Genomic DNA, 17,128 nt, shown 5'->3' with positions numbered 1-17,128 from the left:
TGTGGTGGAACGTGGTTTTAGTTTTCTAGTGAACTGGGATTTGTCTTTTTTTTTCCTCCCGCGCCACCCAGTATATTTTAGGCCTCACTCCATATAGTCGCATTAGGCCTTGCAAATAACCATGCCAGCCCTGCCCCTCCCCGGCCTAGAGGAGGGCTAGGACAACTCCATTCACCCCACCCCGCTACACCTCGCCTCTTCCTTGCCCTCTGCCCCACCTCTTCTCCAACTGAGGCAGCCTGGGGGTAGGGTTGCCAGGTGTCTGGTATTGACCCGGACAATCCGGTATTTTCGCCTCCTGTCAGGTAAAAAAATTCAGAAAATACCGGACACGTGAAATTTCCCAGCCAGGAGGCGAAAATACCGGACACCTGGCAACCCTACAACACACTTGGCAACTGGGCCCAGCCCTCCCCCTCTCCCCCCGCCTCAGGATCCCCTGCTTACCTGGTTCCGCAGGGAAGCTGCATTCTGGCTCCATCAAGAAAACAAAATGGTCACTGGCAAAAAGCCTAAAGAGCTGAAGCAAGGGGAAGCAATGCCTTCCCTGGGTCTTAGTGCTCAACCCCTCCCCTATCCTATCCTGACTGCATGCACTTAAAGCTGTTTTAATGCTGGGTTGTTTTTATTTTATTGTATTTATTTATTTATTTTTCTTAACTCGTGGGGTCCTTTTTTTTTTTTGCTCAACAACTTTGGTCTCCCCCCTTTTTTTCCCCCTCAAAAGAATTTTTCCCCGGTGGTTTTTTTTTTTTTGGGGGGGGGGGGAGTGGTGGTGTTTGGTATTTTTGGTTAAACCATCTGGCAACCCTACCTGGGGGATTAGCGGGGGGCTAGTGCTTCCCTTCCCCCTGCCCATTCACCAGCAGCAGTGGGGGAAAGCAGAACAAGACAATTCCAGCTCACTTTGCTCCCCTGGCCGTGTTGCGCCACTTCTCGCTGGGAAATGTGAGGAGGTCCCACCTCCTCCTTCCCCGCTTCCCCTATTGCTGCCGTTGAGTGGAGGGGGGAAAGACTCCTGCTACGGGTGCCAGGGCCCTCTTTCTGGCTGCCGGCCAGCCCCTCCTGCCTATGGCACTGAGGGGGGGCACACAATCCCTTGTTTCCCCCACACACATGCATTGCCCCAGATTATCATCAACTATCAACGTAGGTGCAGAAGGGGTAGGAGATGGGGCTGAATGTGAAACGATCCAATGACACACCCTGGAAGCTGGTTTTCTTGAATAAATCCCTCGTCAGCTTGCTTACTTGTCTTGTGCCTCTTTCCAGAATGCGCCACTGCATAATCTCCCGGGCATCAGATTAAAGATGTCTTTTGGGAGACACCAATGCCAGCTACTAGAGCTTCCCTGTTGGCAAAGTGCCAGCGTACGCAGCTTCCACTGCATATTGCTCATTGAGATCGTGCGTGTCCCGGCGAGCAGGCACAGCACTTGCGGTCAGCTCCTTTCGTTAGGTCGCTTTCCAACACACTGGCCGAGGGCTCGACTGTCAGACCTTACTCCCCCGCATAGTGATTCAGGTCCCATTCACCGCACACATTGGGCAATCGCTGTTGGTACGAGAGCAGGAACTTCTTATCCACTGCACCTCCCTGTGAGCTAGTGAGCAGGGTGGGAACAGAGGGGGCAAGCAAAGGGAAGAACCTTGGTTCTCCCTTGCCTCCCTTACTTGCTGTCCAGAACAGCTGGGCAGGGGCAGATCAGCAGGCCCCAATGGTATTCACCCAAGTGTTCTGAACCAACCCAGATACAAAGAACTATTAACTGGGCTATGTAACCTAGTGCTTAAATCAGTCACTGCATCAGATGACTGGTGGATACTTATAGTGAAGTCAATTGAAAAAAAAAAGGAGCCAGAGGTGATTATATTATACGCATGTAAATATAACTTCAGTATCAGGCACATTGGTGGAAACTACAGCAAAGAACAGAATTATCAGACACACCAATTAGCATCATCTTTGGGGGAAAAGTAAACACAACTTTTGTAAAGGGAAATCACACCTCACTAACCTATTAGAATTCAGCAGATAGATGGACAAGGGTGATCCAGTGGACATAGTGCACTTGGACTTTCAGAAAAGTTTTGACAAGGTCTTTCACCAAAGGCACTTAAGCAAAGTAAGTAGTAATGGTCCCAGACAGAAAATTCCTTCATGGATCAGTCACTGGTTAAAAGCTAGAAAACAAAGGGTAGGAATAAACAGCCAGTTTTCACATGGGAGAGAGATACAGATGCCCCGAGGATCTGTACAGGGACCAGTGCTGTTCAACATATTCATAAATGTTCTGGAAAAGGGGGTACTCCATGAGGTGGCCAAAAGAGCCAATACAAAATTACCCAAGATAATTAAGACCAGAGCAGACTGTGACAGGTTATGAAAGAATCTTACAAAACAAAGTCACTGGGCAACAAACTGGCAAGCGAAATTCATTGCTGGTAAATGCAAATGATGCATATTGCAAAAATCTCATCCCAACTCTACATACAAAACGATGAGGTCTAAATTAGCTCTTACGATTTGAGAAAGAGACCAAGGAGTCACCATGATATTTCCAACTCCTGCTCAATGTGCAGCCACAGTCAAAACAGCCAATAGAATATGAGGACCATTAGTTTCTAAGCACGGGTGTTACAAGGAGAAGGGAGAAAAATTGTTTTCCTTGGCCTCTGACAATAGGACAAGAAGCAATGGGCTTAAATGGGGATGAACATTAGGAAAAACTTCCTAAATTGTCAGGATAGTGAAACACTGGAATAAATTGCCTGGGGAGGTTGTGGAATCTCCATCAATGGAGATATTTAAGAGCAGTTGAGACAGACACCTGTCAGGGATAATCTAGATGGTGGTTGGTCCTGATGACAGGGCAGGGGACTAGACTTGATGACCTCTTGAGTTCTCGTATTCTATGATTCTATTATTAGGAAAGGGATAGATAATAAGATAGTAAATTTCTTGATGCCATCATACAGAGGACATCCACCCAGGAATACTGTGTATAATTCGGGTTGTCCTACCTCAACGAGATGAATTAGAATTGAAAAAAAGTATAGAGAAAGGCAACAAAAATGATTTGAAACCATGGACACAAGCTTGGGGTCACCCAATGAAATCAAGAAAAAACAGGTTTAAAACAAACATGAGGAAACAGCTCCCACAACACAGTCAATTAGGACCATTAGTACCTAAGCAAGGGGATGTTGTGAAGGGCAAAAGGACTCCAGAAAGAACTGGGGAAGCTCATGGAAGATTGGCCCATCTATGGCTGTTAGGTAAGAGGGTCAGGGATGCAACCCCATGCCAGGTGTCCCTAAATCTCTGACTGCGAGAAGCCGGGATTAGACGACATCTGATGAATCGCTTAATACGTTACCCTCATCTATTTACTCCCTCTGAAGCATCTCAGCTAGAGCGACCATTGGTCTAAGCCAACATGCTTGTGCTTACCAAATTCATAGTCCCAAATGCTAAAATTTACCAAATTTATAGTCCCATATGTTGCATTTACCAAACGCACTTGATAAACCTGCTACCCTGAAGCCTAGCTTCTTTGAAACCTACTCTTTCCTATACTTTAGGTATGTTCCACTTTGAACATCAATGACTATCTTTGAGGGGGAAGGCCTGATCTTCCAGCCCTTTTTTAGGGCCAGATCCTACAAAATCCCTACATAAATAGAGTTTAAATTTTTGCAGAACCAGGTTCTCAGTCCTTGCCAGGCAAAATGGCTCTTTAAATTGAGGGGAGGTTTTGAATGTAAGGAGTGAGTTAGGGCTACAGCAGGGGTCAGCAACCTTTTCAAACCAAAGAGCCAAACTACATCAAAATTCAGAACAAATGGTCAACAAAGGGCCCATATAAGAATGCCCGTTTGCATGACTGCAAATATACAATTTAGTATTATTTATAATTGGCATAATGATCAATCATAGCATAAATGAAACATTGTACTCACAGACCTTATTCAATGGGACTTCTGTTGCTGCATCTTTTCACATATTTCTCTAAAGTTTACATCATAACTGGTCAAATTCAGGTTCATGCATGCATTCAAGCTACAGGAGTAATTATGCGTTTATAAACTTCTGAATTAATTTTTAATTGAATATAAACAGTTACAGTTCTTTTGTCATTCCCAAAATACATATATTTGGTCCCATTACTGCCCCATATTTGGCTCGAGAGCCATAGTTTGCAGACCCCTGGGCTTCAGGATGGGGTAGCAAAGAAAATTGCCTATTGTCAATGAAATAGAAAAAGATACCCACTTAGAAACTAAAACGATGTGAATCTTGCATTCGTATAATTGTTGCCTTGCCAGGATCTTTAACAGGCTAATGTGCGTACAGATGTGGTCTCCTCACCTCAAAAAAGATATTTTGGCATTAGAAAAGGTTCAGAAGAGAGCAACTAAAATGATTAGGGGTTTGGAACGGGTCCCATATGAGGAGAGGCTAAAGAGACTGGGACTTTTCAGTTTAGAAAAGAGGAGACTGAGGGGGGATATGATAGAGATATATAAAATCATGAGTGGTGTGGAGAGGGTGACTAAAGAAAAGTTATTTACGTGTTCCCATAATATAAGGGTGTGTCTAAACTACATGGCTCCATCGATGGAGCCATGTAGATTAGGCTGACTGGCAAAGGGAAATGAAGCCGCGATTTAAATAATCGCGGCTTCGTTTAAATTTAAATGGCTGCTGCGCTGAGCCGACAAACAGCTGATCATCTGTTTGTCAGCTCAGCGCACTAGTATGGACGCTCCCGCACCAACCTGAAAGCCCTTTATCGACCTCCCCGTTATGCCTCGTAGGATGAGGTTTACCAGGGAGGTCGATAAAGGGCTTTCATGTCGGCAGAGGAGCGTCCAGACTGCCCTGATCTGCCGACAAACAGCTGATCGGCAGAGCGGGGCAGCCATTTAAATTTAAATGAAGCCGTGATTATTTAAATCGCGGCTTCATTTCCCTTTGCCGAACAAACAAATCTACATGGCTCCGTCGATGGAGCCATGTAGTTTAGACGTACCCTAAGAACTAGAGAACACCAAACAAAATTAATGGGTAGCAGGTTTAAAACTAATAAAAGAAAGTTCTTCTTCACACAGTCAACCTGTGGAACTCCTTGCCAGAGGAGGCTGTGAAGGCTAGGACTATAACAGAGTTTAAAAAAGAGCTAGATAAATTCATGGAGGTAGGTCCATAAAAGGCTATTAGCCAGGGGGTAAGGAATGGTGCCCCTGGCCTTTGTTTGTGAAAGGCTAGAGAAGGATGGCAGGAGACAAATTGCTTGATCAATGTCTTCGGTCCACCCCCTTTGGGGCACCTGGCACTGGTCACTGTCAGCAGACAGGATACTGGGCTAGACGGACCTTTGGTCTGACCCACTATGGCCATTCTTATGTTCTTAACCACATTTTTAAGTGTCTCTAGGAAATAAAACAAGAATAAAAGATCCATAGTGCCTAGCACAAATTCATACTTTGTTACAGGAGAGCCCAAACACTTTACACAAATCCTCAACCCACTTTTCGTCTCTCTCTCAGCATGTCACAGTACTAAAGTGGCATTACAGCCGGTCCCCGAGTTATGAATGCATCGATTTATGACCGTGTGTATTTACGACCAACCTTCTATACAGCCGGAACCCGAGTTATGCACGATATCTGCACTTACGAACAGCACGGCCGTAAGTAAGTGCATGTAATCCGACTTGCAAACAGATCGAGTTACGACCAAGTGGTTGGAACGTAACTCGTTCGTAAGTCGGAGACCGGCTGTATTATATTTCTTCCAGCTTCTCCTTGCTGATAAAAAATGACGGTTCAGTGATTTAGCCTTGGGCCTGATCCTGCATTCTTATACTTGCCAAACTCCTGAGGATGCCAGTGAAAGGTTTGGGTTTTCAAAGAACCCAGGATGAGTCTGTGCCCTATTATATTTCAGCACATTCAAGAGGCCTGGATAGAAGACGTGTTTTACAAGAACTTCGACTGCAAGAACATGCCCCTTGAGTGGAAGTTTCCATTCACATTCAGCTCGAGTGTTATTAAGCCCACAGACACTGCAATGAGAGAATTGTTTTACACAAACATATGCCCGGGGCTGTTGTAACCATTTGTGGTGAAGACCAGGACTTTAACAGGTTAAAAAAAGAGCTAGATAGATTCATGGAGGGTAGGCCCATCAACGGCTATTAGCCAGGATGGGCAGGGATGGTATTGCTAGACTCTTTGTCAGGGGCTGGGAATGAGTGACAGGAGAGGGATCACTTGATGGTTACTCATTTCTCTTCACTCCCTCTGGGGCATCTGGCATTGGCCGCTGTCTGCAGACAGGACACTGGGCTGGCTGTTCTGATGTCCACCATCAGAAGATGCTGCAAAACAGTAGGTGGAGAGGTCAGCCTAACGATGCTGACTCCTTCCCCGGGAATGTGACCCCGGAAGGCCTTAAAAGAGGCGAGCCTGGTCATTACAAGCCCTTTCTCCACACATCTGGCAAAGCAGCACCCAAATCCCTCCCCTTGAGGTGGCAAGTACCAGGTTTGGTTCGGACCTGCTGCGGGCACCGTACTAGTCACTCCTTTGGGGACAGAATTTCTCTCTCACCGCCAGATTGGCCAAAGTGGAATGGGATTATTTTTGGCCTAGTTAAATCCATATAAAATGTCTCCTGTTCTCCTTTCAGTACAGGCCAAGTAGGGACTGGGTTCTCCACTCACACTGTTTATATCTGTTTGACTTCCAAATTGCTCCTGATTTATACCATTCATTGTAAACAGGGGGAGGATCAGGCCCTCTGACTACAATGGTAATTGTATCCATGACAGAATTCAGAACGTGCCCCCCCACAATCAGCTGTTGCTCCAAACTTACATTTATTGATTCTATGCCTATAAAGTCAAATCGGAGCACAGCTGTTAACAAGGCGAATGAAGATTACGTTTTCATGGGGTTTCTTAACAGTTGATCCCTCTGACTTAGTTTTAAGGCAGACAATGAGCTACGGATAATCATCAAGGCTTTGGAAATAGCCCCCTTGTCACCTAGTGAAAAAAAATCTTTCTTTGTTCATATTTACAATTCTGTTTTCAGTTGTTTTTCCTGAAAAGCATCTCCTGAAAATCTGAAATGCAATCAAATGACTGAATTTCCCATCTCTATTATTCTAGTAGGCAGAATGTATAAGTCACTAGTTATCCAAGTTTTATAAAAAGCTGCTACCCATGAACACCCATCAGAAAACCTAATTTTCAGATTTTGAAGTCAAACCGATTAAGTCAACTTGAATATTTTCCCTAACTTCTGTACATTTAAACTCACATAAGCCTGGTGAAATGTTTTCATACAGAGTGCATTTCACGGGCCAGATTTTCTTTGCCACTAAATTATTTTAATTCCAGAGTAACTCAATTGCTCTCGGATGAGTTACTCCAGACGACACAGGGATAACAGAAGACAAAAGTGTCCCTGTGTTAGGAATGAATTTGTTAAATACATTGCGAGTAGCGGAGACTTGATACGCAAAACATTTTATTAGCTGTAGAGCTAGAGGTTGTTTTGCTCCCTCTGCAAAGACAGCACCATGGTGCAGCCTAATGTTCAACAAAGTTTCTCATTTTTGAAAGCCACAGCAAGGAATACCTAGAGTTACTGCAGAACAATTTCTAGCCAATTCTTTTCACCAAGCTAATGAAACCAAGGGAAAATAAATACCATGCTTTAAAATTACTAATAGGAGTGTAGATTCTGCTAGCTTTCTTGCCACTTAAAAAAAATCAAAAATTGTTTCAGCTACGTGGACGACACACGTCTGAGTTCAAAGGGAGAAATGTTTTAAATAAAGTGACTAACAGCTTTCACACTATACGTTGACTAGAAATTGGGAAAAAGAAACTTGACTCTGTGGTCATCCCCAAAAGCAACAAAGATCAAATATGCTAAAGACACATAAAACAGACTCCTACCAGCAAGTGTTTACCATTGTCATGGGAGCTCTTTGAAGAGGGGGGTTGTGCCCACGAAAGCTCAGGATACAATCTCGATATTTCGGTTAGTCGCTAAGGTGCACCAGGCCCACTCTTTGTTTATTTAAATTACAGACTAACACGGCCGACCCTCTGAGATTTTCTTTTTCATGATCCCTCTTGCTTTTTTGCAAGCTTTTAGATGCTCATGCTGTGGCCAGTCTTGCAGTGCTCTCATAGGCAAGACTCCCATCCAAGCTGATGAGAGTTTTGCCCAAATTACAGCTGTGAGATTGGGGTCCTCTATCTGCAGCTAATCCCTGGGAGACAGAAGGTTAAGAACAGCTGAGGTTTGAAGACAAAAGGAACAGGGGGGGGATAAGTTTGTCACTCCGGTGCAGCATGGTTTATTGAAAAGGGCACAGAAGAATGAGAGTCCCTGGATGTTATGTCCTCCCCCTACAAGCAGCAGGGTGGGTAATTATCTTCTCACTCTTGGAAAGGCGTTTTTCAGAGCCCCGATGAAAAAACCTAAAACCTGTGTCAAGTGTTAGTGAATATTTTAATCCCAGGTAGGATCCCATCCTGCTTCCCCTGGCTTTGCTAGAAGCAGGACCAGGTCCCTCATTTTAAAGAGAAGACACTTCCAGCTTCTCAGGCATTTGGCTGCCCCAACTTGGGACGTGCCCTGAAAGTTTGGGGCGCTTGGATCAGTGGGGCTGGAAGAGATGGCAGCGTAGGAATTGGAAGAGGGGCTCTGGACGAGTTTCCCTCCCCAATGAAAGCCCTAATCCGAGGAGGAAGTTGATCACAGCCTTCGCTGTCAAGAGTCAGGGCTGCGGTTCCACTAATTGCAGCTAATCACCCTGCGGCTGGATAACAACGGGACCCGCGGCCGCTTGGTTTGGCGCTGCGTTTTTATTTTTAAATCGCCGAGTGGCCCCCGCTGGGCGGTGCAGCAGCAACCACTGGGCGCCCCTCTCCCCATCGGCCAGGTCTGCTCCGGTTCGGGGACATGGGCAGCCCCATCGGCCTAGCGAGCCCCAAAGCGCGCACCCGGCGCGGCTGGACAGTTTGCGAAGTTGCAGGGCGCGTCTCCCCGCGCAGGCAGCTCCAGGCTCGGAGCCTCCCGGCCCCCCGCACACGGGCAGGGGAGTTCGCTCCGCGCCCTTGCAGCCTAGGCGGAGGGGTGGTGGCCGGTGGCCGGGGGGCCGCCCCGGGGCCCGGCTGGCCTAGCGCCCCCCGCCCCGGCACTCACCGGCGTTGCGGAGCTTCTTGTTCCTCAGCACGGAGAGGATCACCAGCGCGTTGCCCACCAGGTCGCCCACGATGGTGAGGATGAGCACCGCGGCCAGGGCGGCGGTGGCCCCGGCGGACGGGCGAGCCCCCGGGCTGCAGTCCGGGCAGCTCCCGTTCCCGGCCGGCTCCATGCGCCGCGCCCCCGGCCTCAGGCTGCTGCCCGGGGAGCGGCGCTGCCTCTGCCCCAGCTGCCGGAGCCGCTCTGGCCGGTCCCACCCCGCCAGCCCGCAGCCATCCCTGCCCGACCCTCCCCTGCCAGCCTCGCCGGGGGCCCCGCCGCCTCTCCAGGGCGCAGCGCCAGCCCCGCCTCGGGCACCTGCCGCGCTGCGCCGGGCGCTCGCACACCCACCTTCGCCCAGCCGAGCCCGGCTCCGGCCCGGCCCGGCCCTGCCGCTCAGGGACCCTCCTGCGCCGCGTCCGCCTCGGCCGTGCCGCGGGCTGACACCTGCCCCGGTGCAGGGAGCGCTGGGCCCGGCCACTCCCCCGGGCGCCTCCTCGGGGGATGGTGCGCTCCCAGCGGTGCGCGCTGGCCACGGGCTCCCAGCCCCGCGCCCCTGCTTGGGAGTCCAGGGGAGTGACCCGGCTGGCCCCCTTCTCGCCCCACCCCCGCCTCCCGTTACCGACCCCAGCTCCGGGAGCGGGAGCGCTCGCAGGTCGGGAAAGGGTCCATCCACCTGGGAGCGAGCTCAGGGGCGCAGCGCGCAGGAGCCTCGCCAAGCGGGCAGAGCTCCCCTGGGCCAGCCGCTGCCCGCCCGGACTCGTGGGGCGTTGTCTGTTTGAGGGAGGGAGCAGCTGGACTTCGCAACCCCAGCAACCTCTGGGATCGGCCTGATCCGAGAGCGAGCCGCGCGGGACTCCCAGCCCCGGGGAGAAAAAAACCAGCCGCCAAACCAGAGAAGTGCCTGGAGCCGCTTGAGAGCGAGATCTCCAAAGGGAGCCCCGCTCGCTGTTCCTGCTCCCTGCCCTGGCTTTGCTCCGGCTGCTAAGCTCACGAAAAGGCAGCGAAAAATGCGCAGCTAAGGCGAGGTTCCCTAACCAGTGACCATGCTAGGGCGGGGCAGTCGGGAAGTTCTGGGCCCGCACCAGGAGGACAGATCTCGCCTTAGGTGCGTCTGGAGGGGAGCGGGTAGCCACGAGACTCGGCGTGCGCGGAAACTGGCGGTCGCGGGTGCATGACACGCCGCTGCGAGTCGGGGAAAGCTCCGGGACTCTGTGGGAACCTCCGCTAGGGGGGGGAAAAAAAGTTTGGCCAGGCGCAGGGCGTGGGAAAGCTGTCAGAGGGCGCCACCGTGCGGTCTCCTTTCGCAACTGCAGTTCCACTAGGGCGTCCTATGCAGGACTCCAGGCCAAGGGCTTTTTCAAGTTCTCGCTCAGCATTGTAAGGCTGGTTTCAGATCTGCCCTGCCTTGTGGGAGGGCCCAATCCTGAGGGCAGCAGCGGCTCGTACAGGGCCACGTTCGAGTTCACGGAATAAGCCAGAACCACCAATAAAATGACTTTCCGTTATTTCAAGAGGAAACGCTTCCTTCGTTGGGCGCTGTAACCCATCTTCCACGGAAACCTTTCCGGGGCGTTTCAGGCTCTCCGGCGTCTACAATCTTGTCCCACACACTGGCGCGTTCTCACGCCAAAACTCTTTTGCCGAAGAGTTCTGCAAAAACTCTTCGGCTACGTCTACATTGGCATGATCTTGCACAAATACTCTTTAACGCAAGAGGTTTTGCATGAGAGTATTTGCGCAAGAGAGCGTCTACACTGGCATGTGCTTTTCCGCAAGAGCATCCGTGCCAGTGTAGCTACTCTCTTGCGCAAGAAAGCTCTGATGGCCATTTTCTTGCTCAAGAAATTCATGTTACTCTGGCCTCTTGTGGAAGAGCTCTTGAGCAAGAGGGCTTATTCCTGAGCGGGAGCATCAGAGTTCTCGCGCAAGAAGCCCTAATTTTATACATTAGAACGTCAGTTTACTTGCTCAAGAACACACAGCAAGTGTAGACAGGCAGCAAGTTTTTGCTCAAGAGCGGCCGCTTTTGTATGAGATTGCGCCAGTGTAGACACAACCCAGGTGTTGGATTGACCCAGGTGGCAGAGATTCTATTGCACCCGTTCCACCTGGGGGGGAAGACACTTGACTGGGTTTGGGAGCTTTCTGGGAGGAGGGGATTTTAAAAGGGAAAAGGGCAATGAAGACTAGTTTTGCCCCAGCTGCTCTGTCCCAGGCGTCCAGATTCAGCTGCTGTTGAAACTGATCAGCAGCTGATTCCAGGAAGTCCGGGGCAGGGCAGAGCAGCTCTGCCTTGGGCTTCCTGTAGTCAGCCGCTGGTCAATTTCAACAGCGGCTGAATCTGAACGCCAGTTCCGACTTACATACAAATTCAACTTAAGAACAAACCTATAGTCCCTATCTTGTACGTAACCTGGGGACTGCCTGTAAAGAGAGGTTTGCCCTGGCATTACACAGGTGCAAAGTTATGGTCTGCTAAGTACAAAAGTTGCCATACAAAAATAAAGAAATTATGATAAAGTGTACTGGAAAGAGTTTGAAGAGTGTGTAGATTTGTTTGTGCAAAATAAAGTCATACTTCATGATTACCTACAGATACCAAATTTTGCATAAACAATCCAGCCACTTAAAGTAGCTGAATGTACTATTTTTTACACCGAAATATGCTGGATTTAAAGGTTTAAAGAATTATTTTTTGTTTTCATCAAAAAATTTATGACTATTATGATTAGAGTTCATAAAAATATTTGCTAACAAAATTAAAATCCAGTTACCTAGTCGACTGTCATTTTAGTGTAAAGAAAATTTTTACTGTTACAAATCACAAAATAATTCAAATTAGTTATGGAAAGAGTAATGGAAGCTTTACGTGATAGGAGTTACCTTTTTTGGCATTCATATTTGTTTTGTTATTTACATTTTAAGAATGTATTTGCATATTGCCAATTAATACAACAAATATAAAGAATCACAAAGGATTGCTTGATATCATTGTCGAAAGATTTTTATGCACCTGTGATTTATTTCAAATTTTTATTTTGATATTTATTCATTTTCTTCACTAATTAAGAGTTTCTGTTTCAAATTTATTGTGTAGGGTAATTATTCAATAAAATGGATAATGTTTGACATTGAAATCCTATACTTTTAAAACTCTTCTTTTACATCCCTTTTGCAAGCATGGTCATAAAAAATTCTATTACATGTATTTCAGGTCTTGAGCTTTCCTATAAATGCAATCTACACAAAATAACTTTGCCTGGTCAATGACAGGCTTCACCTGTTAGTTTTCTATAATTCAGACAGGTTTCTCCATTTCATCACTGGACCAGTTAAGACAGATCTACTAAAGCAGGAAACAAAGATGAAAAGAGAATTCAAGAGGGAGGTTTCGATCAAGCCATTTAACAACTTTAGGGTAGAGGGAGCGTCACTGTGGATTTGAATATATGTGATAGATTTTATCCCTTCTGGTTATGGGAAAAAAAGAAACAAAACGATGGGAATGTGTTCAAAGAATGTGTTGGTAGGCACGAGATGGAGAGCTTCCAAGAACTTGGGCATAGTGAGAGGCAGCTTCAGCCAGTCTTGGTCACCCGTGCTGATTGCTGACTGTTGGGAGGCCGGTCCAGAGCACCCTGTGGGTGCTGGAGTCAGTTGGATCTGGGGAGAAGAGGCTGGCGTAAAAGATACTGGCCTGTCTATGCATCTTCTCCAGATCCAGGAAGAGGTGCCATCCTCCACCAAAAAGCAAGTGATGTGCTTTTTCTCCTCCCTCCCCCCTTTTTTCCAGGGCATAGAAAAAGTGAGAGCCGCGATCTATCTCCTGAAGAAGAAGGAATTGAACAAGGCTTCCATAGCCCAGAGCTCCTCCCCCTTCTCCCGCTTCACACAGAGGGGTGGATCCTCAGGGCTGGGAGCCAGGTACTTCTCTAGCTCTAAGACTTCCCACTCCAGCTCCCCTATCAAGCTGTGCCAGGAGTCAGCATGGACTGCAATAGGCTTAAACCCCACATCGCTTCACGGAAATGTTTCACCTCCCTCCCTCACCATCCCAGAGCGAAGGCAGGGGCTGCTCTAAATTATGCTGGCTGGCAACAGTCTGCTCTTGGATTGCCCAATTACAATGCGCTCCGGCCACCCCTTTGCCTGCCCTGGGCTGCCCCCTGCGCTGAGAGGGAATGCTAAGCAGGAGCGGCATAGGCTCTGGCATTTGGAGCTGCCCCAAAGCACCCGTAGGGAGGATGCTCCTAAATTAGCGCTTCCCTGAGACTCCTCTAATTTAGTCCTTTTGGACCCCAGAGCAGCCAGCAACCCCAGGGACACAAAGACAGCAGACAAGCCCCCTCCGTAGATGCTCCATATAATCCCACCAAAGCCAGAGGCACCTCGTACCAGCGCACCATTTGAAACTTGAGGCTCATGTGACTTAGCCAAAGACCACACGCAGGACCATGACGGCATCTAAGGTAGGATCGGATTTCGGGAGCTCCTGCGTCCTCAGACCATGCCTCTCAGAAGTATAATTTACAAGCCAACGTGGCTCCAAGAAGGGTAAATCCGACCTCTCTGAATGGCTACAATTCTCAGTAAGAATTAACCAAACAGTAGATCCCAGTGGCTACAATACATTTCAACAGCCAGGCCTTCGGAAGCGGCTGCTTAGGAAACGTAGGTGGAAAAAGGGTGAAAAGTTTATTGTTCAGAGAGCTGCTTCTTTTTAATCTGAGGGATAAATCCAAGCTTGGTGTCAAGTGCACATCTGGCACTAGGGACTTTATCGGGGCGACAGTCAGAAGGAAAGGTAAATACTAGGGACCAAACCCGTCATTGTTTGCTTTCTTTCTTATGTCATTGTTTACCCCAATGCCAAGGTGCACAGAATGGGTGCAAGATGCCTCTAACATGCTCAGTCTGGAGAGTTTTCCACGGTGCTACCATAACCAGGCAGATTTGAACCTGGGATCTCTGGAGCCGAGTATAGGAGCCTCTACCCTATCAGCTAAAAGCCAGCTGGCTCCCAGCCCCTCCTGTAGAGGTCTCTTGGGCTATGTCTACACTCAGGGCTTCTTGTGCAAGAACACCTTGCACAAGGGTTCTTGTGCAAGAAATCTTGCGCAAGAAAACGTCCACACTGCCACGTGTGAGCTGTGCTGTTGAGCAAGAGCGCCCATGGCAGTGTGGACGCCCTCTTGCGCAAGAAAGCACTGATGGCCATTTTAGCCTTAGGGCTTTCTTGTGCAAGAAATCCCTGCCGAGCATCCACACTGCCCTCTTGCACAAGAGCTCCTGTGCAAGAGGGCTTCTGCCTGTTAAAAAAGAGCATAGCTCTTGCACAAGAAGCCCTCTCTTACCACGCCGTACTGTAAATTTCCTTGCACAAGAGCAGGCGGGCAGTGTGGACACTCTGCGGATTCTTGTGCAAGAACGGCCGTACTTGTGCAAGAAGCCACGAGTGTAGACATGGCCTTGGTCTTAACTGTTGCTGTGGTCTAGGTGCCACTTGCATTGCTCAGTAACCACACTAGGGCTATGTCTACACTGGTGGGTCCTTGCACCAGAAATATGCAAATGAGGCTAAGAATGGAATATTGCCAAGCCTCATTTGCATATCTAATGAGCTGCCATTGTTTAGGACGGGGCTCTTGCGCCAGAAGGAGCTGTCTACACTGCCCCTTCTTGTGCAAGAAAAACCCTCTTGTGCAAGGCCGTTCTTCCTGAAAAGAATCAGCGTAGCGGCATTGCGCAAGAGGGTTTTTCTTGCCCAAGAAGGGGCGGGGTAGACAGCTCCTTCTGGCGCAAGAGCCTCTTCTGCAAAAATGGCGGCTCATTAGCTTTGCAAATGAGGCTCGGCGATATTCCACGCTTAGCCTCATTTGCATACTTCTGGTGCAAGATCGCACCAGTGTAGACACAGCCTAGGTGTGTGGGTTACACTACCCCAAGAGCAAAGCGGAGGACAGCCAATCTCTACCTAGGTTGGATTTAAGGTCTGGGAAACTGCTGCTGGAACAGTTTGCACTGAAGTGAGTTCGCCCCTTCGCTGCTGCTGTGTCATGCACCTGCATCTCAGCAACAGCGTGGTACTAATTTCTCGGGGGGCTAGCTGGTTTGCTTGAAAGTTTCCCAGGTTCCCCTCCATAGCCAGCGTACCACTTAGCTCTGCAAGGGTTAAACCAGGTACATTGTAACAACTGAAATCCCTCATAATTGAAAAAAAAATAGCCGAGGCATTAATCTGCCTTCTCGCTTCCCCGAGTCCTTCTTAAATGGATTATTTTGTCTTTAGAGACAGCTTTAATACTTCTTAATGAATCACTTATAATTGATGGGGAGGGGGTTTCTGTATGGAGACAGGCTGATTACATTGACTCAGTCGAGGTAGACAAGACAATTAATTTTTGTCAAGTAGACAAAGATAATGATTGCACGCCACAAACACCACCATACTTAATTCATCATATTTAAAGCCAATTTATCTTTTCCCAGTAGCCAAGCCGGTTCTGTGAAAATGACAGATCTATTTCCGTTAGCCTAATCTGGGGAGCTAGTGGTGCTTGCCAAATTAATTAACGCTCGCTTAAAGGCAAGAGGAGCAGGTATTTCAGCACCTCATGATTGTGTCAGGTGGGAAATCACAGTCCAAATTGGAGTCTAGTAAAAACTTTGATTGGGATGATTGATTTCAGGGGCATGGCAGTCAGCCCATGAGACTATTCATAAACTGGAGCATCTGAGACCATTCATAAATTGGAACATCTGAGACCATTCATAAACTCGAGCACCAGGGAAGTGGGTGGGGAAACTCTCCCATCCCTTGGTCTAAAATAAGCTCTTTGATTACAGCCGAGGCCCTGTCCAGATCTCTCTGGCATTCTCATTTATATCCTAGATGCCTGAACAAGAAACCTGTAGCTCCTTGTCAGCTCCCATTGAACTGCAGTCGGGACCCTGCTACATTATGATGCAATAAAAACTAGTCCTAGCCAATGTTCCCGCTAATCTTTTCCATTCGGGCATGGTTTTTTTTTCCATCATCCATGTGCAGAATAAATTGTATGTGCACCAAGGCATGAGTGAATACGCACCACCCACAGAAACAAAAAACTAGCTGTGGGTGCTCTGCTAATCACCTTGGCAGCATTTGAATTTCTCCTAAGCAGCTGTACAAGGGTAGCCTTATAAGGAACACACTCCTATCCTGCAACCACATGCTCAGGTCCCCGAGCCTAACCATGGCTAAAGTCTGGGTCTCCACTGCTCACCAAAGCGGTATCTCCAAGAAACGCCCAATCAAAACTTTGGCCATCTGCACACTACGTGGGTGTTCAAGCAAATAGAATTCCAGATCTCCCAACACAATGGGGTCGCTAGGTACCTCTATGGCAAACATCACTTTTGGTGAGCCCAGCAGGGAAATAAGTTGGAGACAGGAAGGAACTGGGGATGGACTTAGACCATAGGTAATTTCCTTCTAAAAAGGAGAAAGCAGTGGACAGAGAAACTGGGATAATAAATCATGGTAATCGACTTTATTTTACAGTGTGTACAACCTGAAGCCTACCATTTGAATGAACGACGAGGAGTCCTGTGGCACCATAAAGAGTAACAGATTTATCTGAGCCTCAGTTTTCATGGGTAAAATCCATGTCGACAGATGCATGGAGCAGAACTCCCAGAAGTAGGGATAGGTATATGTACAAGTATATCAAAGGACAGGAGTTCCTTGTCAAGTGTAGGACTGGTGTTAATGAGGCCAATTCAGTCCGGGTAGATGTGGCTCACTCCCAGCTGATGATGGGGAGGTGTGAAATCACCTGTGTAGTGAGAAAGCCAGTTTCAGTCCTTATTC

General features: G+C 48.2%; 1 protein-coding gene across 2 annotated transcripts in view; it reads right to left on the bottom strand.

Annotated features, from left to right (window-relative positions):
• LOC102448621 (melatonin receptor type 1C) overlaps positions 1 to 9,560 on the bottom strand; it is a 64,670-nt gene extending 55,110 nt beyond the window's left edge. For both annotated transcript variants that reach the window (XR_012906957.1, XM_075941102.1), the window contains exon 1: positions 9,235 to 9,560. Coding sequence is in view for 1 of the 2 variants with exons in the window: in XM_075941102.1 (XP_075797217.1) it covers positions 9,235 to 9,406 (172 nt within the window). In the remaining variant the exon portion in view is untranslated. The remainder of the gene's footprint in view (positions 1 to 9,234) is intronic.
• Positions 9,561 to 17,128: the final 7,568 nt, after the last annotated feature.

This window comes from Pelodiscus sinensis, chromosome 13 (genome assembly GCF_049634645.1).
Source record: "Pelodiscus sinensis isolate JC-2024 chromosome 13, ASM4963464v1, whole genome shotgun sequence".
NCBI classification, from domain to species: Eukaryota; Metazoa; Chordata; order Testudines; family Trionychidae; genus Pelodiscus; species Pelodiscus sinensis.
The sequence above is the reverse complement of the archived record's forward strand: the minus strand, read 5'-3'. Positions and strand labels throughout refer to the sequence as shown.